Source organism: Bos grunniens, chromosome 18 (genome assembly GCF_055505025.1).
Source record: "Bos grunniens cultivar Pamir isolate PY7600 chromosome 18, Bosgru_T2T1.0, whole genome shotgun sequence".
NCBI classification, from domain to species: Eukaryota; Metazoa; Chordata; class Mammalia; order Artiodactyla; family Bovidae; genus Bos; species Bos grunniens.
Genome location: NC_141182.1, coordinates 52,594,273 through 52,615,955, shown reverse-complemented (window position 1 = coordinate 52,615,955; position 21,683 = coordinate 52,594,273). Strand labels below are relative to the sequence as shown.

General features: G+C 47.7%; 2 protein-coding genes, 1 long non-coding RNA gene and 1 pseudogene across 16 annotated transcripts in view; 3 read left to right on the top strand and 1 right to left on the bottom strand.

Annotated features, from left to right (window-relative positions):
* The window catches only part of CEACAM20 (CEA cell adhesion molecule 20), a 103,036-nt gene that overhangs the window by 62,279 nt on the left and 19,074 nt on the right, over nt 1–21,683 (top strand). For 2 of the 8 annotated variants that reach the window (XM_086353026.1, XM_086353025.1), the window contains exons 6-16: nt 2,099–2,164; nt 2,759–3,037; nt 3,733–4,029; nt 5,759–6,031; nt 7,656–7,931; nt 8,818–8,932; nt 9,116–9,201; nt 10,228–10,289; nt 10,646–10,681; nt 11,472–11,582; nt 14,655–17,228. In XM_086353026.1, the coding sequence (XP_086209152.1) occupies nt 2,099–2,164; nt 2,759–3,037; nt 3,733–4,029; nt 5,759–6,031; nt 7,656–7,931; nt 8,818–8,932; nt 9,116–9,201; nt 10,228–10,289; nt 10,646–10,681; nt 11,472–11,582; nt 14,655–14,708 (1,655 nt within the window). In that variant the 3' untranslated portion in view covers nt 14,709–17,228. Of the gene's footprint in view, nt 1–2,098; nt 2,165–2,758; nt 3,038–3,732; nt 4,030–5,758; nt 6,032–7,655; nt 7,932–8,817; nt 8,933–9,115; nt 9,202–10,227; nt 10,290–10,645; nt 10,682–11,471; nt 11,583–14,654; nt 18,808–20,256; nt 20,347–21,683 lie in introns of those variants that run through there. The other 6 variants (XM_086353028.1, XM_086353027.1, XM_086353031.1 and 3 more) reach the window with 4 other exon arrangements.
* LOC147354010 (uncharacterized) lies at nt 184–3,334 on the bottom strand. Its single transcript, XR_015146163.1, has 2 exons — nt 3,120–3,334; nt 184–573 (listed from the first exon to the last, which is right to left on the bottom strand). It is a non-coding gene; the product is annotated as an uncharacterized LOC147354010 (long non-coding RNA).
* On the top strand, nt 15,482–17,228 carry LOC147354009 (small ribosomal subunit protein eS10 pseudogene; annotated as a pseudogene). Its single transcript, XR_015146157.1, has one exon. The product of XR_015146157.1 is annotated as a small ribosomal subunit protein eS10 pseudogene (transcript).
* Nucleotides 18,562–21,683, top strand: part of ZNF180 (zinc finger protein 180) — a 24,378-nt gene continuing 21,256 nt past the window's right edge. For 5 of the 6 annotated variants that reach the window (XM_086353022.1, XM_086353020.1, XM_086353019.1 and 2 more), the window contains exons 1-2: nt 18,562–18,807; nt 20,257–20,346. Coding sequence is in view for 4 of the 6 variants with exons in the window: in XM_086353020.1 (XP_086209146.1) it covers nt 20,296–20,346 (51 nt within the window). In the remaining 2 variants the exon portion in view is untranslated. Of the gene's footprint in view, nt 18,808–19,048; nt 19,217–20,256; nt 20,347–21,683 lie in introns of those variants that run through there. The other variant, XM_086353023.1, reaches the window with a different exon arrangement.

The window sequence follows — 21,683 nt, the reverse complement described above, 5'->3', positions numbered from 1 at the left end:
CCCACACGCTGCGGAATAACTAATCCGGTGTACGGCAACTACTGGAGCCCGCATGCCCTAGAGCCCGTGCTCCATAACAAGAGAGCCCACCATAGTGAGAAGCCCGAGCAGCAAAACTAGATAGAAGCCCAGGCAGCAACGAAGACGCAGCACAGCCATAAATACATACATACTCAAAATTAATTGTTTTTAAAAAGAAAGCTTTTCAAGATACATGCAGATAAACAGATTCAGGGGAGTTGGGGCAGGGAGAGGCAGAGAACCAGAGCTGGAGTATAACAGACAGGAGTGAGACTGGCGACGAGAGGTTATGCCAGCCCTGAGAGGCACACCAGGCTGCTCTGTTCTTCCCTGTCACCTGGAGTCTGCTCACATTCATGTCCATTGAGTTGGTGATGCTATCTAACCATCTCATCCTCTGCCACCCCTTCTCGTTTTGCCTTCAATCTTTCCCAGCATCAGGGTCTTTTCCAATGAGCTGGCTCTTCCCATCAGGTGGCCAGAGTATTGGAACTTCAGCTTCAGCATCAGTCCTTCCAATGAATGAGCCTATGGACTTCACCTCCAATAGCACTGAGGATAGAGAATTTCAGATGGTTTTCCACCGTCAGTTATTACAAGCACAGGAAATAACAAAGACAATAATAGTAATAATAACTAAGTGCTAATAATAGTGACTAACACTGCGAACTGTCACGTCTGATATTAGACCTCACAATAACCTGGTGAACTAAGTTCTACCGTTCTCCCTGTTTTGCAGTTGAAGAAACTGAGGCTCACAAAGAGAAAGCCCCTTGCCCATGATAACAGACAAAGTCCATTATCATTATCAGAGTCCATATTTGCTCCTAAGAGCCCTTGTCTTTAACTCAAATGAGCAGGGGATGGGGCAATGCTTGATCTAAATTGGGGTCATCTGAGGGCTGGAGACGGAGAAGGCAATGGCACCCCACTCCAGTACTCTTGCCTGGAAAATCCCAGGGACAGGGGAGCCTGATGGCTGCCATCTATGGGGCTGCACAGAGTTGGACACGACTGAAGCGACTTAGCACCAGCAGCAGCAGAAGAGGGCTGGAGAAAGTCATGACTGCCTGCCTTTGTTAATTGGGCTGATGGTTAGGGCAAGGACAGGAGTTTCAAGGTCAGCGGCTCATGGCCATAGCTGCTGGGGTTGGGCATCCCCACCTATGCCCACAGTCTCTGAGCTTCCATAAAACGGTGTGCAGAATAACCAAATAGAAAACCGAAAGCTCATGCTATCTTTTTCCCTTTTCTCCCCTCTGTGCAGAGGAAATCTTGCCTGAGAGCAAGCGGTTAATTTCTCCCGTCAAAGATAACAGAAGAAGTTCTCCTTTATTGGGGGCTGGCTCTGTGCCCATCCCTGGACCAGAGGAACTGCACAGTGTTGAGAGCAAAGTCTTTAGGAACTGGCAAGCCAGGTTCAAGTCTAGCTTCTGACGCTTACTATCTGGTTTTGGAAAGTGACTTCACTGATCTGAGCACAACCCACTCCAGTACTCTTGCTTGGCAAATCCCATGGACAGAGGAGCCTGGTAGGCTGCAGTCCATGGGGTCGCTAGGAGTCGGACATGACTGAGCAACTTCACTTTCACTTTTCACTTTCATGCATTGGAGAAGGAAATGGCAACCCACTCCAGTGTTCTTGCCTGGAGAATGCCAGGGACAGGGGAGCCTGGTGGGCTGCCATCTCTGGGGTCGCACAGAGTCGGACACAACTGAAGCGACTTAGCAGCAGCAGCAATGGAAGGGAGAGGCATCTTCCATGGAATGAGCATCACTGGAGAGAGCGAAGTGACCCTCAGGGGACCCAGTCAAAACTGGTCAGTGTTCATTACCACCCCCTCCAATCCTAGGAGGCAGACGATATTACTCCCATTTTATAGCTGGGGGAACTGAGGCTCAGCGACAACAAAACATGCCTCAAGTCACATAGCCAGGAAGTAGTGAGTAAAAGTCAAGCCTCTAGGGGTGGAGGGCCCCATTCATGACCTCAGACCTCCCTCCACTTAGGAAGACCACAACTGGACCCCCCCCCAACGCAGCTTCCTCCCTGAACGCCTCCTCTTTCTCCCTCCAGCCTCACTTTTGACCGTGTGGAGCTTGGCAGCTGCAGCCCAGATCTCCCGTGATGCTGTCATCCAAAGTGAGGAGGATATTGTTCCGTCTACATTTGGGGCCCCTTGGTTACCCCAGACTCATGGTAGATTAGGAGCACAGAAAACAAAGCTCTCATTCTGGTCTCTATCTCCACCCTCAACTGCTCATCAGGGTTCCATGCCCAAAGTCCCAACAGGACAAACCTGATTGGCCCAGTCAGGCAACAACTGGTCCAGTCAGTTGTGTTGGAGAGGGGGCGGGGGGTGTGAAGGGGTGGCTGTCCTGGCTGGGGCTAGGGAAAATTGGCTAAGAAGTGGTAGAGGGACCTGGTTGTTGTCCCCAGTACAAGCTTGACTTCTTTGCAGCCAATAATAATTGACCCACCGTCATGTCCCTGACCGTCTGTTTTATTTGCAACATCTCATTTACTGGGGGAGAGGAGACTCGAAGGTCCCAAGACCTCACCTAGAATGAGAACTAGGTCCAGCATTGGCGGCCAGTCATGGAGCTGAGGGGTGTCTGCCTGCAACCCCAACCCCTCCCTGTTTCTCGGGGTCCCTCTGTGACTGTATTTTGCTTGGTCTGTCCTTCACCTGTGTCTCTGCTTCTGTCTCCCCCTACTCTGTTTCTCCCTCTGTAGAATCTCTGGCCAAGCCCACCATTTCAGTCAGCCAGGGCACAGTCATAGAGCACAGGGAAAATGTGACCTTCTACTGTGACACCCCAGACGTCAACATCACCATCCACTGGGTCTTCAACCACCAGCCCCTGCCATCCCATGAGCGCGTACAGCTGTCCACAGATGGCAAGACCCTCACCATCCTCAGTGTCCAGCGGAAGGATGCTGGAACGTACCAATGTGAAGCTTGGGGTGACCTCCAGATGAAGAGCAGTGACCCTACCTACCTGATTGTGTACTGTGAGTCCCTTTCCATTCTCCCCAGCCCCTCAGCAATACCCACTTCCTCGGTGATTTCATCTAGTCTCACAGCTTCACATACCATCCAAATGCAGACTTGTCCATCCTTGAACTCCAGACACATAGCTGTTTGACATCTCTAGTTGGATTCTCCTGGGAACGTCCAACGTGACGTGCCTAAAATCGAGCTCCTTAACTTTCGAATGTTTGATCCAAAATATTGCCTAGGTAGTCGTGAGGAAAGAGCAATTGTCAGCATGCTTTATTTTTTTATGTATTGTTTTTCTTTTTACTGCTCTGGGTGACAGGCGGGCTTCTCTTGTTGTGGGGCACAGGCTCTAGAGCACTTGGGCTCAGTAATTGCAACACAGGCATAGTGGCCCTACGGCATGTGGGATCTTAGTTCCCCGACCAGGGATCAAACCTGCATCCCTGCACTGGAAGGCAAATTCATGACCAGTGGACTGCCAGGGAAGTCCCTTGCTAGCAAGCTTTAGGTGTGTCTTTCAATCCTGGCTTACCCAGGGATGCATGTGACATACCCTCACTGTCAGACTCTAACATCTCCTTTGTAATGGTTCCAGAGTTTGAGGGGAGAGAAGAGAAAAGTTCCTGCTTATTGAATGGCTGGGTCCCCCAAGAGAGCTCTCTCACTGATGCTGTTGTTGCTGCTACAATTGTTCTTGTCCTTCCAGATGGCCCTGACTCAGTCACGATCAAGGTGGAGCCTGGTGTACCCAACGGGGACACAGTTGAGGTGATGGAGGGCTCCAGTGTGACCTTCTCAGCAGAAACTGAGTCTTACCCACAAGCTTCATATTCATGGTTTTTCTCCAATGACTCCAAGCCCATCACTTGGAGCTTGTTCTTCAACATGAGCAATGTTACCATCCCTGCCGTGTCCAAGGAACATGAGGGCACCTACGCGTGCTTGGTGTCCAATGCTGCCGCCCAGAAGTCCCTCAGGGATGCTGTCAAAGTCCGCGTCCTTGGTGAGTCTCTTTCCCCCATTCCTCTCCTTTGTGTCTCTGAGAATCAGGGCTGCACTGACGTCCTGGAGCTTGAGGAGGACGTAGTGGAGTGGGGCTTGCCCTTGTGGCTCGTGGCAGATTGTGGCTCTGGGCACAGGGAGGACCTGGGTCCTTGTTGGCACATCCTCCACAAGGCTTTGGAGGCTCTCTGTGGGATGTCTGTCACTTAATTCTCATGAAGTGTGGGAGGCGATTCTCTAAACATACAAACACTAACACAGCACTCATACATCCCCATACACATGTGGACACACACACATAACAATCACACATGCAGGGGATTCTGGTGTTCTGGTGGTTAAGACTGTGCTCCCAGTGCAGGGGCCTGGGTTTGATTCTCGGTTGGGGAACTAAGATTCCTCATGCCGCATGACATGGCCAAAAAAAAAGAAACAGTCATGCATGCATCGCAGATACACACATGTGCACCACAGACACATACAACTCACATACAACACACACAACTCACACGCAACACATAGACACAGCATACAAAAGCACATAATACACACACACACAAGACATATAACATGTACCCAACAGACACACAATACATGAAACACACGGGGCGTAACGCATCACACACACCACATGCACACATAAAGCCCACGGCATGTACAGAAACGTACTCACACACAGGCAGAGCACATACACAATACTTACAAAACACAGACACACATCTCAAATATGCGACAAACGATACCACAGACACACAACATATTCTCTCATAAAACACGTATACACACGAAACATAATATGCACACAACAGACACCCACAACACATATCACAGACACTCCACATCCTCATGTCCAACACAGAAAACACCCCCCACACCACACATTTAACACCCTCCACACATGCAGAACACACACAGTACGTAACTGCACTTCACACATGGTAGTGATATACCAAGCATGTAGGTATGTGCTACATGTGCGGTGCTTGTGAATACACAGTAGAGCATATACACAGAACACATACATTCCCACAGACACATAGCATATACTCATGTACAGAAGATACATACACACAACATATACCCACTTGCACACAAAGTACGTGTGTGTGTGTATATGTGTGTATGTATGATATACACACTGCCATACCTCACACTCACAATACGTGTATACACAACACACACATGTAGATGGACACAAAAGGGACTTCTCTGGTGGTCCAGTGGTTAAGTCCAGTGGCCAATGCAGGAGACAAGGGTTCAGTCCTTGGTCTGGGAAGATCCCTCATGCCAGGGAGCTCCTAAGTCTGTGTACCACAACTACTGAGCCCGCACGCCCTAGAGCCCGTGCTCCACAACGAGAGAAGCCACCACAGTGAGAAGCCCATGCACCGCAACTACAGAACAGGCCCCTCACAGCACAACTAAAGAAAGCCCTCATGCAGCAACAAAAACCCAGCACAGGCAAAAATAGACACCAAGCACACACTCACACACAAAACTCACCCGTATACCACACCCTCCATGCACACAAAACCTGTAACATAACTGTCACACAACACACGCTCATACACAAAAGACCACCCACACAGCACAGTCATATGCAAAGCACACACACACACACCACACACCACATAAACACACATCCCTGGGAAATCCTGTGGGCCCCATATGGGCAGGAGACTGGCATAGGGTGTCCCTGGACCCTGTCCCATCTCTCTCTGTGTTTCCAGAAAGAGTGACCAAGCCTTACGTCATGGCCCCAAACCGGACTCTCGTGGAGGACACCAGCTCTGTGGTCCTGACCTGCCAGACCACCCATGAGGGAGTTGGAGTCCGGTGGTTCCTGGGGGACCAGCTCCTCCAGTCCAGCGAGCACCTGGCGCCCAACAACAGGGACCTGATCATCCACGGCCTTCGGCGGAATGACACAGGGCCCTATGCGTGCGAGGTCTGGAACTGGGGCAGCCAGGCACGGAGTGAACCCCTGAAGTTGAACATCAGCTGTGAGTCGTCCCTAGCTTGGATCTTCTCCTCCTTCCTCCTCTCTCCCTTGCTGAAGTTCTTGCTTCCAGCCACTCATCCCATAATTATCAAACACCTGCTCTGTGACAGGCATGTCTGAGCAGGGGACAAGGCCACCCTCACGGAGCTTTATGTTCTAGTCGGGGGAGACAGACTATACACAGCTGAACAAGGGGAAATCCATGCTGTGTCAGATGGGACTAGAGGCAGTGAGAAAGACAGGCAAGGCTGGGAAGCCGGAGAGGTGTTGCAGTCCTGGCTGGGGTGGTCAGGAGAGGCTTCCTGGAGGAGGCGGTATGTGTGCAGCAGGAGGTAGGGAGAGAGCTGTGCAGGTGACCAAGGGAAGTGAGTTCCAAGGCTGGGGAGGTGGGACTTGCTTGGCCTGTCAGAGGAATGCCCAGAGGCCAAGATGACTGGAGAGATAAATTATAGCGAGAATGGAACAGAAGAAGCTGGGAGGGTGGGGGGCCGTCGTGAGGACACTTGAGCTACAAAAGGCTCTGAGCAGAGGAGAGAGAGGATTAGACTGGGGTTTGCACAGTCTCTCTGGCTCTTGTCTAAAGGGTGGGAACAGGGGAGAGGGAGGAGGTGATGCAGTTGTTTTTGTCTGATTCCATGGAGAGGCAGATCCCAAAACGGGATTCAATGGAATTATACATGCAAAGATTTTCTTAAGGGAATGCTCTTGTGCAGAAAAAGTAGGGAGGGAGCCTCAAAAGAATGTGATTGCCCTCAGACCGAGGTACTTGGAGCGAGGGAGGAAGACAGAGTACAGAGTTGGTGGGAGCATGTAGACCACCGTGGAGTCTAAGGAACGTTGTCAGGACTCTCGGGGAGCCCAGGTCTCCTAGGAAGGGGTCTGCCTTACTTTCTCCAACACTCTCAGGTCCTGGCAGGGTGCAGCCCAGGAGAGGTCTGGGAGTGGATTGCGGGGTACCGCAGCTGGGCCCTTGGTCAATTCCACTCTTACCCATGGAGGTCTGTGAGGCATCCTCTCGTGGTAGCCACAGTCATCCATCAAGAAATGACGAGGCTGAGCCAGCGACAGCTGTAGCAATCAGGCCATGAATATATTTTAAATATCAAAGTCAGGGTTTACTGCTAATTGACAAGAAGCAAGAGAGAAAGGGAGGAGTCAAGAATGACTCTAAGATTCTTTTTTTTTTTTGGCCTAAGCTACCATCAGAACTATAAGAACTATAAACATGTTGGAAGTTAGGGGCTACATGTCACAGGACACAGCAACAATTTCTGAAGCCTGGATGTCTTATGAGGCTCCCTTGTTAGAATTCACTTTTTCAAGGGCAGGGGTTTTTGTTTTTGATTTTAATTTTGTTTTGTTTTGGACTTTCCCCCTCTGTGTTGTGGATTACATTCTGCTTGCTCCGCACCTAAGGGAGGAAAAGGGACCTTTTTATCCTCCTTCTCTTGCCGACATTCCTTTCAGCAGCAGTTGGAAGAGCCTTTGACTCCCAGGAATTCCCTCAGTTAGAATTGAGAAGGGGGGAAAAAAGAAAGCAGAACTTCATATGTGGAATTGAATGGGATAAAATAGATTATCTCACCGGTGGAGGATGGGAGCATAATATTCGGCTCTGCACGCAGACGGCCCCGATCGAATGTATTTCACCAGCGGGTCGGAGACCCTGGCGGACACCACCGTCAGTGCGGAGCTCAACTCCCGCCTAACCCTGCGGTGTTGGGCTGAATCCCAGCCGGATGCTGAGTTTAACTGGACCCATGACAACACCAGTGTGTACAAGGGGGAGCAGCTGGTTATCGAGGCCCTGACTTGGAAACACCAAGGGAATTACAGCTGCACAGCTTCTAACTCTGTCACACTGCTGACCTGCTCTGCCTCGCTCATGGTCAGCGTCATAGGTGAGTCTTTCAGGTACACCTTCCCCTTGGGTCCAGGTGGCTTTCTCTGATGCTGGCCTTAGCACTCTGATCTTCCCTTACTAAGGACTGGAGTGTGGCACTGACTGTCCTGCGTGGGCAGGTTCCTAGTCCAGAGCTGTTGAATTCCAGCCACTAACACTCAGACTCAGGACTTCCCTGGAGATCCAGTGGTTAAGAAGCTGTGTGCTTCCATTGCAGGGGGCAAGGGTTCAATCCCTGGTCAGGGAACTAAGATGCTGCATGCTGCAAAGTGGTCAAAAAATAGAAAAAAAAATTCATGATCTCATTTCATCTTCAAAACATCCCTATACAGTAGGTACCATTTCCCCGACTTTGCAAATGAGGAAATGAGACTCAGAAAGAGTAGTTACTTTTGTCTGTGTCCACAGAACCCCAGAGAATCAAAGGTGACTCAAGTTTCCAGTTGCCAAAGCCCTTTGCTGTGACGACCATATTTGATTCATCCTCTTAATCAGTAACATCATCATACCAACACTGACTGATCACTTTCCATGGGTCTAAATACTTCACCCACATTGAACATACCGAACCTTACATTTACTGAACATGAATACATATGTGTTTAATCTTTTCAGCAACAATATGGAATAGGCTTCATATTATCTTTGTTTTTACAGAAGAGCCAAAGGAAGCACAAAGAGGTTAAGTAGCATGGCCAGGGTCACACAGCTAAGATGTGAACTTAGGACATTTGACTCCAGAAATGATTCTATTACTACTACAAACTTCTGCCTCCCAATGGCTGGAAAACAAGTACTCATCAAATGACAGTGGAGATAAAGCCCTAAGATTGGGAATGAGGTTGGGGACAGGGACGAGGTCCTGATTCTCTCTCCTTGCCCAGGTCACCGGTCATCCCTCTCTGTAGGGGCCATCGTTGGCATTACCGTTGGGATCCTGGCTATCGTTGCCCTGGCCATAGGGCTGGGCTGCTTCATACACACTGGAAATGCCGAAGGGTAACTCTCAGAATGGGGTGGGGGTGTGGCCTATGGGGGACCTGCCCAGTAGGAGGGTTGCTGACCATGGTGCTGAGTGGTGCCTGTTGGGCACTGAGAGGGTTTGGGACGTTGCCCAAAATGGGAGCCTGCGGAGATGGGCAAGGACTAGAGGCATAGTGAACAAGGGTCTTGGGGTTTCAGGCTCTCAAGGAGAACAACAGAGGATACCGCCTATGAGAACATGACACCCACTTCTGAAGAGGGTCACCCTGAAGAGCTCGGTCGCAGTAAGTGCCTCCATAGCTGATACCCAGGGCAGCAGTGAGGTCTGGAGAAGAGGCTGGTGCCGAGAGCCCAGGCTTCTGCTCCCAGCTTCACCCCTGGGTCACTATGACATCATGGGCAAGCCCTGTAGTCTTGGACCCTCTGTGTCCCCATCTGGAAAATGGATGAGATCAGCGTCGAGAACTCTGAGGAGTTCTGCCTGTCCCAACAGCCACAACACAAATACAACAACATACCGCCATTCTGTCTTCCTCACTCTCAGAAAACTTTGTTAATGGATTGCTATAAGCAGAGAGAATCAGTCATGACACTCCTGCCTGCTAAATTCAAAACAAGTGTCATTGTCCATCTCAATATAGTACCTCACGCAGCCTTCTCTGACCAAAGGCAAAACAAAACATCTTTGCTATATCTGGTCTAAGATTCTGGTAAGATGGGCTCATGAGGCAGAAGTCCTCTGGAGACTGTCCAATTCAGCTCAGTTTTACAGAAAAGAAAACCAAGGCCAGGAAGGATATATGATAAGCACAGGCTACAGAGGACCCTGGTGCACCTGGGGCTTGATCTAAGACTTCTGCCCTCATCTGTGTCATCAAACAGCCTTATCTAACCCAGAACTTGATTTCCAAGACCTTCCCAGGTCAAGATCACTGGAGATGTGATGGGGTAGTCCTGGGGATAAAAGAAGGAAGGTTTCTACCACATCCTTCCTGGGGATAGAAGTGCCCTGCCTGGACAAATCGCCCCTTCCCTCATGCATGCGTGTGCTCAGTCGCTTCAGTCGTGTCCGGCTCTTTGCGAGCCCATGGACTGTAGCCCACCAGACTCCTCTGTCCTTGGGATTTTACCAGCAAGAATACTGGAGTGGGTTGCCATGCCCTCCTCCAGGGGATCTTCCCAGTCCAGGGATCAAACCCGTGTCTCCTGCATTGCAGGTAGATTCTTTACCGCTGAGACACTGGGGAGGCCCCTTCTTCCCTCATATCTCTCCCTAACTCCAGCCTTGGGCTGGCATTCACTTTCTCTAGGCTGGCCCATGCCTGTGTATGCCAATGCACCCGCCATTGAAGGACAGATACCAGTCAAAAAGGTGGGTAATTCTCCAGAGGCACCCCCTCTACTCCCCTGACTGTCCGGCACTTCCCAGCCCAGCAGGGCTGTTTTGTCTCACCTCTTGGGGTGGGGGTGAAGTTCAGGCATGTTCTCTTAAGGATGCCCAGTGGTAGCTTGGGTCCCTACTTTCTCTGGGGATCTCAAGACCTTCCATGGCTTTTTCATCTCTTCTCCTTGTTTTCTCTTTCACTTGACAATGCCTAACCTGGAGCCCGCTCTGGGAATCAGAAGAGATGTAACTGCCTCTGAGGCCTGAGCTATTTCCAAGAATTTCCAGGGGTGATCTTTTATCCCAGGCCTCAGGACCTCTTCACTATTTTCTTTTCCCCCCAGATGCTGCCAGTAGACCCTCCAGAGCAATTATATGAGGTAGGTTGGCCTTGCTTGATTTTATTAAAGAAGTTGCAAAGGAATACAATCTGAGGATGTTATATTTGACAAGTATGAGAAATCATCTTGTCTAAATCTTTCATTGAGCATTGCTGGGCCAGGAATGGGAAGCAAGTGGCTCTAGGCCTCACAGGGAGCTGGGCTAGGTTTCTTTTAAAAAATATATTTATTTGTTTATTTATGGCTGTGTCAGGTCTTAGTTGCAGCACGGCAGGGATGTGCGATCGTTGTAGTGTGGTTTTTTGTTGCAGCATGTGGGATCGTTGTAGTGTGGTGGGTTTCTCTATCGTTGTGGCTCGAGGGCTCCAGAATGTGTGGGCTCAGTGGTTGCAGTGTGGGCTTAGTCTCCCCAAGGCCTGTGGGATCTTAGTTTCCCACCAGGGATCGAATCCACATCCCCTGCATTAGAAGGCGGATTCTTAACCACTGGACCACCAGGGAAGTCCCTGGGTTAGAGTCTAGGATTCTAGCTCCTGCCCTGTGCTGCTTCCGCTTCCAGTGCTTGCAGTGGGGTTGCAAATAAGCTAATACCGGCCCAGCATGTGACGGGATGCAAAGGAAGTTTTGGAGTAGAAGTTGCAGATGTAGCCAGGTGAAAAGGAAGAGTCCTGGTCCTAGACCTACTTCTGCTTCTGATCCCTTGAGAGACCCTGGTTGGGAATCTCTTTGTCTTTGGATCTCTGAAGAGTGCACGTTGGCACTTTCCAGACGCTGTGGTTTTAAGACAAACTGCTTGTGGGCCCTAACTGATCTCTCTGTTCACTTGCAGCAGTTATCACCTCCCACCAGCCACAGCCGGTACTCTCATGGCCCCAGGAAGCCATCCTCCAATCCCTTGGTCCCAACTCCACAAAAAGAAAATGCAGAGTCAAACTATGAGGTATTTTTATGCCACACAGAGTCTTTGGACAGATGGACAGCTGCCACCAATCTCCCTTTTCCTCCTTGCTAAAGTCTGTAGGATAACCTATCATGAGATTTCCTTTCAAAAATCTTTTCAATCCCTTTGCACCCACTTCCATCCTCTCACTTTCTGGTTCATTTCATTTCATTCCCTTCCTGTCCATCCATTTCACTCCATCCCATGTTCCCATCACACTTATTTTCACTCTACCCCTTTAACTTTCTATCCATTTAATTTCATTTATTCTCATTTTATTCCAACTGTTTCCTCTCCAGTCCATTTGTTTTTTTTTTTTTTTTCATTCCATTCCACTCCCTCTCACTCCATTTCTTTCCATAAAATTCCTTTTATTTCCTTTCCATTTCTTCTGTTCCTCTTCTTACTTCCCATTCCATCCCTTGTCATCGCTTCCCACCACTCGGTGCATTCCTATGCATTCCATCCCATTCCATTCTACTTCATCCATTGTGTCACGTTTTTTCTTTCTTCTTTCATTCCTTTCCATTCTTTCCCACTTCTCCCTGTTACCTTTTATTCCTTTTTATTTTTCCTTTGTAATCCCACCTGTTCATTTCTTCCACACTCCATTTATGTCTATTTTAATCCTGGTTATCACTTTGCCATGTCCATACCATAACTTTCATTTATTACTCTTATTATTTCACTTTCATTATTCTCTTATTTCATTTCCATTCTTCTCCTTCCTGTTCCTTATCACTCCTGTCCTTTCCACCCACATGTTTAATCCACTCTTTTCGTTCTGTCTCCTACTCGTCCACTCCTTTCTAGTCAGTGTCCTATTGACGTTCATTTCCATTTGGTCAGCTTTCATTTCATTCCACCACCTTCCATTTCTTCTCATTCTATTTCTTTTCATTCCCTTCTTTCTTTCATTTCCTCTTCCTCATCCCTTCCCCTGCCATTCAGTTCTGTTTCATTATTTTCTGTTCCCTTTCATTGCATTGTCTTCCATTCTATTTCTACTTTCAAAAAATTATTTTATTGACGTCTACTTGATTTAGTTCACTGAGATAATGTGGTGTTATCTTCTTGTGTACAGAAAAGTGACTCAGTTATACATATATATTTGTATATATATATGTACACACACACACACGTAATAGTTTGCATCTGCTAATCTCCAACTCCCAATCCACCCCACCCCCACTCTTCTGTTTCCTGTTCATTCTTCTTTAATCCATCCCACCCTGTTGTACCACATTCCATTCTGCTCCATTACCTGTCATATGAAGCATTCTCAAAAGATGTGAATGTTTAAATATCTTCAGGATTTTTAATAAGAAAAACAAACCCCGTGACAGTAGTTCAGATTAATTAAAGTGGGGATTAATTGAGAAAACACTGAGGAATCTCAGGTAACCAATGTCAGAAATTACTTGTGGGCCTTGTGGGGATTAGAATCAGGAAGTTTTTCTCTCTTATGGCTGCTTTTTTTTTTTTTAAATAAGGAAAAGTATTTATTTGTGCCTTGTACATTTTAATAAGGGTGGTTGCTCATTTTTGCTGATCAATGAATTTGTTCCATTCTCCTTGGTGCAGATTGAATTCCTATACAAACTTCCTGGTCACTGCTCCTCTATAACTTCAAATTATATATGACAACACCCTCTACTACTATCTAAGGGTTTCTAGGTTCAGATTCTTCAGAGGAGAAGCACAGTTGTTCAGGCCATTGTATGGATTGTGCTGACATTTGTCAGCTCTCTAATTAGCTGTGAACAGACACAGCCTCTTAGGTCCCTCTCTTCATCAGGCTCTAGGGGAAAGGAGTCTCATTTGTTCCTTTTTACCAGTGGAGCAAAAGCTCTTCGTGGAAATCTCACCCACTAAACTTCCTCTTATGTCTGCTTGGGTTGGGATGCTGTCGTGTGGCACTTGTTGCAAGGAAGGCTGAGAAAATTACCTGTTATCCTTCCCAGTCTCTCCAATAGAAGCAGGCAAGAGGGAAGATACAGGAGTGTCAAGTCAGCCTCTTCAGTGTCTGCTACCTTCTGAAGGGATGAGAAGGAGCAAACAATGCAGAGGGTTTGGAGTAGAGTGTTCTGAGTTGAGGAGCATCAGGTGAAAAGGTCCTGAAGTGAATGTATTTTTTTCTATTGTTGCATAAAGAATTACCACAAACTTAGCAGCTTAAAACAACACCCACTTATTATCTCACAGTTTCCTGGATCAGGAGTTCAGGCAATTCTCAGATGGGTCTTCTGCAAGGCTGCAAGAAAGGCATTGGCCAAGTCTCAGGTCTCATCTGAGGCTCTACTGGGAAGGGATCCACATCTGAGCTCTTACGGTTGTTGGAAGCATTCAGTCCCTTGCAGGCTGTCATAATGAGGGCCTCAGTGTCTTACTGGCTGTCAGCTGGAGGCTGCATTCAGTCTTTTCAGTGCTTTCCATAGGCAGCTCAGAACATTGTATCTCGCTTCCTCAAAGCCAAGACAGATGTCACACTGTTATATAACAGAATCACTTAATGTAAGCAGATACCGCCTGTCACCTTTGCCATATTCAAATGGTTAGATGTAAGTCACAGGTCTTGCCCTCAAGGGGAGGTCTGCATCAGGGCATGAAAATCAAGGGACTTCCCTGGTGACTCAGATGATGAAGAATCCTCCTGCAATGCAGGAGACCCGGCTTTGAGCCCTGGGTTGGGAAGATCCCCTGGAGAAGGAAATGGCCATCCACTCCAGTCTTCTTGCCCGGGAAATCCCATGGACAGAGGAGCCTGGTATGCTACAATCCATAGGCTGGCAAAGAATCTGTCATGACTGAGGGACAAAGCACAGACGCATGCATGAATACCCACAGGTGAGGATTATGGGGGTCACCTTAGACTCTGTCCTCCACAATGGGGAAGCAAAGGCCATTCCAGGTATGGAAAGGTGCCAGCATGACTGAAGTACAATGAGAAAGGAAGCCCTTTGGAATTTTCAAGGTTGAGAAAGGAGAATGCCAGAGAGTTTGAGCCCCTACAGTAGGTAGCCCCGGAAAGCCCACCAGAACTGGAACTTACCTCTTGTCTTTGTGTAATAGGCGCTTGTGAATCCAGAACACAGCATCTACTGCCAAATCAACCGTTCCACCTAATGGAAGCAGAGATCCTTTCTCCAGAAATCCTAAAGAAGTCACGCTCAATCATATATTCAATGATGTTTATTACATACACATTATGTTCCAGCCATTCTCTTTGCAAACCTTGTGACATTCTGTTTCGATATTTTTTCAGTCTCTAGACCCTAGCTCTCACCAAATCTTATGCTTTGGGCTCATGTTTCTTTAAAAGCAATAGAAACAAGTCAAAAGCCACCTAGAATTAAAGGACCAAGGTCTGATACCCAGAAGCTGGGGATCTCATAGTGTTTACTACATACATCATTGGTGGACAAAGCAGGCGGGGAGAAGTGTGAGCTTGAGTCAGCCCGAGTGGAGCATGGGATGTATCCATGGGTCAGACAAGCAGTGTCTTTTCACATCATGGTAGAGGATAAGGAACAAGGAACTGTTAAGAGATGACAAGAGAAAACACAGAATGAAGCATGGGAATGAGGCACCTAGGGAGGTGCAGGCACGAGATGCTTTGAATCCCAAGAGACTCAGGGATGGAGATGTGAGGATGAGATTTGCTAAAGGGAACAAGGAGTCCAGGATGACTCCCAGGTTTCTGGCCAGAGCAACTGGATGACAGTTTCTTCAGGCCACTTTCTGAAGCAACAATGGGGAAGGAGTAAATCTGGGACAGAGGGAGAAATCAAGAATTTGGCTTGACACGTCAAGGATCAAGCAGAGAATCAAGCAGGCAAATGTTCATAACAGTCTAGGAAGCTCCCTTTCCAGCTCCAGCCCCAAATGCAGCAGCGGTCATGATGTTGATGCCCAAGAAGAACCGGATTGCCGTTTATGAACTCCTTTTAAGGAGGGGATGATGGTGGCCAAGAAGGATGTCCACATGCCATATCACCCAGAGCTGGCAGACAAGAATGTGCCCAATCTGCACGTCTTAAAAGCCATGCAGTCTCTCAAATCACGAGGCTATGTGAAGGAACAGTTTGCCTGGAGACACTTCTACTCACCTTGTTGGTACCTCACCAACAAGGGCATCTTCCAACCTGCCCCCTGAAATTGTGCCTGCCACCCAGCACCACAGACATCCTGAGACTGGCCAGCCACGGCCCAAGGTCTGCAGGGAGAGTGACCTGCAAGGCTCACGCAAGGGGAAGCTGACAGAAACACCTACAGACAAAATGCCGTGCCCCCTGGTGCCCACAAGAAAGCTGAGGCTGGGGCTGGGTCAGCAACTGAATTCGTTTAGAGGTGAATTTGGTCACGGACGTGGTCAGCCACCTCAGTAAAGTTGAAAGAGATTGCTTTGTGTTGAATAAACCTGTAAACAGAAAAAATTTTTAAAAAGTCTACATAGAGCAGGGCTGGAAACATACATTAGGAGTTGTCAGTGGGATTTGAAGTTATGGGGTTAGATGAGATCTTGTGTCAAGGGTCCCCAGGACCACCCTCAGGCTCAATGATTTGCTAAAAGGATTCACAGGACCTCCAAGTTGTTATGACCACTGTTATGGCTCATGACAGCAAAAGGACAGAGAGTAAAATCAGCAAGAGGAAAAGGTACAGATGAAGTCTGGAAGAAACCATGTTCCTCAGTTTCCAGGAAGTTGACCAAGAAATAGTCCTTGGAAATAGGCTTTTTGGGGGGAATAGGTAGGGTTTGAGTAACTCAGACCTGCTGAGTTAACCTCTTCCCCTACAGATCCCAAAGACAGTAGATGAAGACAGAGAAGAGTAGGGGCTGATAAACTAAGCATGGGTCCCTTCAACATTTATAGTTTGAGGTAGAGGATTCAGCAAAGGAAAAGGACTGTCCTTTTTATCCTGCTGAGAACTTCCTCCTTGCTTCCCCCGAATATCAGAGAGACAGATTACACTCTCCCTCTCCCTTATCTTTGTCTTTGAAGCAGATGAATTCATAACTTCCTTGTTCTTCCATAGATGTTGAGCCCTCACCCAACTCCTGGCCAATAGAACCTCAGTATGAAACTTGGGTCTCAGCCAATTCTCAAGCAACTGAGAGAGAAATCTCTGGGTTACAAGGTCATCTGTGTAGAGTGAGTTTCTGTTCCTCAGGAGTAGCTATTCCAGAGTCTGTAATATTCAGGTTAGGTCAGGGATTCAGGTGCTCTTGCAAGTAGATATTACCATCTTATTTGTTTTTAAAGAAAAAAAAAATGGCAAAACAGAAGACAAAGTCAGTTTTAAGCTATATAGTAGTAGTGTCTAAATATTCAGATTTAATGTCTGAATATCTTGAAGTGAAAAAAACAATGAAAACAAAAAAGTGAACAGAAAAAAGAGGAGATAACACTCCAAAGACCCCATTGTGATTTTGTCTTATTATACTAAATCTGTAGATCAATCTACAATGTTTTACCTCTTTACAACACAACCATTGTAATGTGGCGTTTGTATGTCTTTGATCTCAGTAGTTTTGAAGGCTTCTACTAATGTCTCTATATATTTTACTAAACTTATTTGTAGGGCTTCTTTTTTGCTTCTCTTATAAATAAATGTGAACCTTTCTCTGTCTTTTTTAAAAAATTATTTTATTTACTGGCTGTGCTGGGTCTTCGTTACTCCTTGGGCTTTTCTCTAGTTGTGGTGAGCAGGAGCTACCCACTAGCTTTGGTGCATGAGCTTCTCTTGCTGAGCGTGGGTTCTAGGGCCCACAGGCTTCCATAGTTGCAGTTCCTGGGCTCTAGTACAGGCTCGATAGATACACTCCATAGATACACTCCATGGTAAGTGGGATCTTCCTGGAACAGGGATTGAACCCATGTCTTCTGCATCGGTAGGCGGATTCTTTATTGCTGAGCCACCAGGGAAGCTCCTTTCTCTGTCTTGTTTGTAAACTAAATATTGCTTATGTAGAGGAAAGATGCTGGTATGTGGGCAAGGAGCAAATTGTGTAATGTAGAAATTAAGAGCATGGATTCCAGAGTCAGACTTTTCTCTTTAATTGTGGTAAAAGTCACATAATTTAAAACATACTAGCTTAACTATATTTAACCATACAGTTCAGTGGCACTGAGTGCATTGATATTATTGTGAAAATCTCAGCGTCTTCCATGTCCCGAATTTTTCACCTTCCTAAACTGAAACTGTCCCCATCCCATGTTTCTACCAATGTACTTTGCAGAGTCGGACTTCTTGAACTCAAATACTAATTCTGCCCTTACAATACAACCTGTTACTTAATATTACTGGGCTTCAGTTTCATTTTTTGTAAAAGGGAGCATCTGGTTTAAAATACCGGTAAGGAAGAGATGAAATTACTATCTGTAGATGACTGGCTCACTAGAGAAGCCAGGAAAATAAAATGGAATACTATGAGAATTCAGAACATTTCAGTAGGTTAACCAGATACAAAATAAATACTTAAAAAAAAAAAATCAACCACAATAACCAGCTATAAGAAACTTTGGGGGGTAGAGATTACATTTCAAACAGCAATAATTTTTTGTTGTTAAAGTCAGATTTACGTGAGGAAAACTACAGTTTCTTGATAGTATTAAAAGAGAAAGCTTAAAAATAAAGCTGTATGAAAACACGTTTCCAACCGCATCCCGTTTTCACTGTCACTCCTGAACGTCTAGCCGAGCCCAGGGCCGGCCTTTCCCAAGACAGCCACTTCCCACGCATCGGTCTTTTGGCCTCCATTTCCTAGTCTCAACGCCGCGCAAAAACTCGGACGCGCACACTCTCACCCCTCAGCCGCTAATTCAGTTTTCACTCCTGGTTGTTGTGTGGCCACCTCCCGAGTCCACCCCGAGTATGAAGCTGGAAACACCCCACAATTACCGCCCGCACCGCCGAGGCTTCTGGGAATTGTAGTTCCGGCTCGCAGAGTCCAAACGCACTTCCGGGTTCGGGCAGAAGTGCAGCCATTGTCCCGTGCGCGGACGCTTGCAATCTACGTGCACCTCGGCCCTTTGGCGGTTAAGCCGAGCGGCCTTGTGGATGCCGACTAAGGGAGGGGATAGAACTAGCTTAAGCCTAGTCTGTCGTGTGCAGAGTCGTGGTAGAGAATTGCCTAACCGAGCTCGTCTTGCCGCAGAGCGGTGGTGGGCACTGAAGCTGTGACAGGCCCTGCCTGGACCTCGAGCTGGCGGACTCTCAGGTTGGTGAGGGGGCGGGGCAACGCCGGGTGCCTGGTGCGCGCATGCGCAGGGTCTGGGCGGGTAGCTGGGACGGAGTATGTGGGTGGGCGATCTGGGACCTGCGTGGGCGGTGCTTCAGCCTCAGATCACAGAAGTTGGTGGTGATGCTGGGGCAACTGCAGATCCCGGTACTGTGCTCTGCGCGCGTCCCAGGTGCGACGCACGTAGGGGCCTGGGGAGATTGGTGGAGAAAGCGGTTTGGGTGCAGGTTCAGGGTACAGCTGCATTATGAACTCACACTGTACTGTTTGAGTGAGGATCCAGGGGTGCTGAGGGATGGGTAAGAGAGAGCAATGGGGCAGAGATGGCTTGTGGAGGCGGGGATTTGCCAGGAACTGTTCGAGTCTCAGACCCAGAAACTTCGAGCCGGTACGCAGACAACAGGTCCACATTAAGGGCCTAGGAGGGGCTAGCAGGTACTATGCTTGTCAGGGCGCCCCCCAGCCCCATGCTGGCCACGTTTTGGATTCAGCGGTGAGGACACCGGGTTGATGGGGGGCCCAGGAGGATTTTGAGTGGTGGGGAGTCTGGGCTGGTACTCTTCTGGTAGGGGCCCACCGATCCCAGGAGGGAGGAGGTCGTGGGTGCAGCTGAGCTCTGTGCCTATGCTTGGCTTTTTGAACGGGAAGTGAGAGGCAATCGCCAGGTGCTGGAGCGTCAGTGGAAGGATAGGATCCTGGGAGGGGCACGGCTAAGTAATGAACTTCACGCAGTTAATCAGGTATTTGACTGTGGATCATCAAGCCCAGGGGGCTACATGGTGGCTCAGTGGCTGGAGTGCAGGAGACAAAGGTTCGATCCCTGGGATGGGAAGATGCCCTGGAGAAGTGAATGGCAACCCACTCGAGTATTCTTCCCTAGGAAATCCCATGGACAGAGGAGCCTGTGGGTTTACAGTCCATGGGGTTGCAAGAGTTGGACATGACTTAGCAAGTAAACAACAACAACATCAAGCCCAGAGCCCTGCTCTTTGCCTTAGGAAGAAGTGCTGATTTGGGTCTGCAGATTCAGGTTGAGGGTGGCAGGTGGACACTAGGGGATCCTCAGTGTGCTGGGTGTTTGTGGGGGTGGGGGGTGTCCCAGGATCCAGTGGGACAGAGACTGATTCATGCTGCAGATTTTGGTGATGGGTGTAAGGTGGAGCTCGGGCACATGGTGGGCTTCCAGGTAGGTGGCCCAGAGGCCCCAAACACTGGACCATCCAGTGGAACTGCAGAGTCTTGGCCTGGGAGAGGGACTAGCGACTCTAGGTACAAGCATAGCTATTCAGGCAAGACTCTATCTGGGCAGGAGCTTCTAGAAACACAGTTGCCATGGAGACTGCATCCCTGAAGCAGAGGCTGATGGTGGGGTGTGGCCCACAGTGGACCTACAGGAGGATGCTATACTCAGGGCTTCTCCTCTTGCAGCTCAGGATCTCAGGTCCCTGCCTGTGCCTGGAGGAGAGTATGGAAGAGCAGGATGAGAAGCCCCAAGGGTCCCTGAAGGCCTGCGTGCAGGTGAGTGGAGCTTCCCTTCTCCTGGGAGACCAGAGTTTGCTCCCCCTATGCCTCACAGTCTGATCCTCTGGGCATGGGAGGAGGGAGCATGTCTGGCTCTCTTTGTCATGTTTTGGGGCTTCTGGTCCCTCCCAGTCAGCAAGCTTCTCACACTTTTTCTACATTTTATGGAGCTCCCTACTCTTCCTCACCCTTTTAACCCAATAACTTTTTCTGGAAGGAATTTGGCATCTCGTATTGAAAGCCCTGGGCTTCCTTGGTGGTCAGTGGTAAAGAATCTGCCTGCCAGTGTAGGAGATGTGAGTTCAGTCCCTGGGTGGGAAGATGCCCTGGAGAAGGAAATGGCAACCCACTCCAGTGTTCTTGCCTAGGACATTCCATGGACAGAGGAGCCTGGCGGGCTACAGTCCATAGGGTTGCAAAGAGTTGGACACAGCTGAGCAACTAAATGACAACAATGCAAAGCCCTTAGGCTACTGTTTCCCTCTTGACCAGCAACTCACAGCTTTGCTTGGGAATAAGCAGTTGGAAAGAAATTTCAAGAATATTCAATGTAAGAAGAGAGTTAAATGAGTTATAGTAAAACCTTGAATGGAATTCGCTGTAGATACTGATAGGCTGAAAAGATATTTATGATCTGGGTTAAGTAAATAGCATTTCAAAATGCTTTTTATAAAGGGGTATAATTTGTATGTACATGGAAAATATGTTATAAATTTATCAGTTAACAAAGATTATCTGTAAGTTGTATTCCGAATGACTTTCTGTTTTCATTTAGCTCTATTTTTGTCCTTTTATGCAGTGCATTTTAAGTCTAGGAAATAAACAGTTTAAAGCATTTTCCTACAGCACATCTTCTTTGAGAACATTTCATTGAATCTATAAATTGCTTTGGGTAGTATACTCATTTTCACTATATTGATTCTTCCAATCCATGAACATGGTATATTTCTCCATCTATTAGTGTCCTCTTTGATTTCTTTCACCAGTGTTTTATAGTTTTCTATATATAGGTCTTTAGTTTCTTTAGGTAGATATATTCCTAAGTATTTTATTCTTTTCGTTGCAATGGTGAATGGAATTGTTTCCTTAATTTCTCTTTCTGTTTTCTCATTATTAGTGTATAGGAATGCAAGGGATTTCTGTGTGTTGATTTTATATCCTGCAACTTTACTATAATCATTGATTAGTTCTAGTAATTTTCTGGTGGAGTCTTTAGGGTTTTCTATGTAGAGGATCATGTCATCTGCAAATAGTGAGAGTTTTACTTCTTCTTTTCCAATTTGGATTCCTTTTATTTCTTTTTCTGCTCTGATTGCTGTGGCCAAAACTTCCAA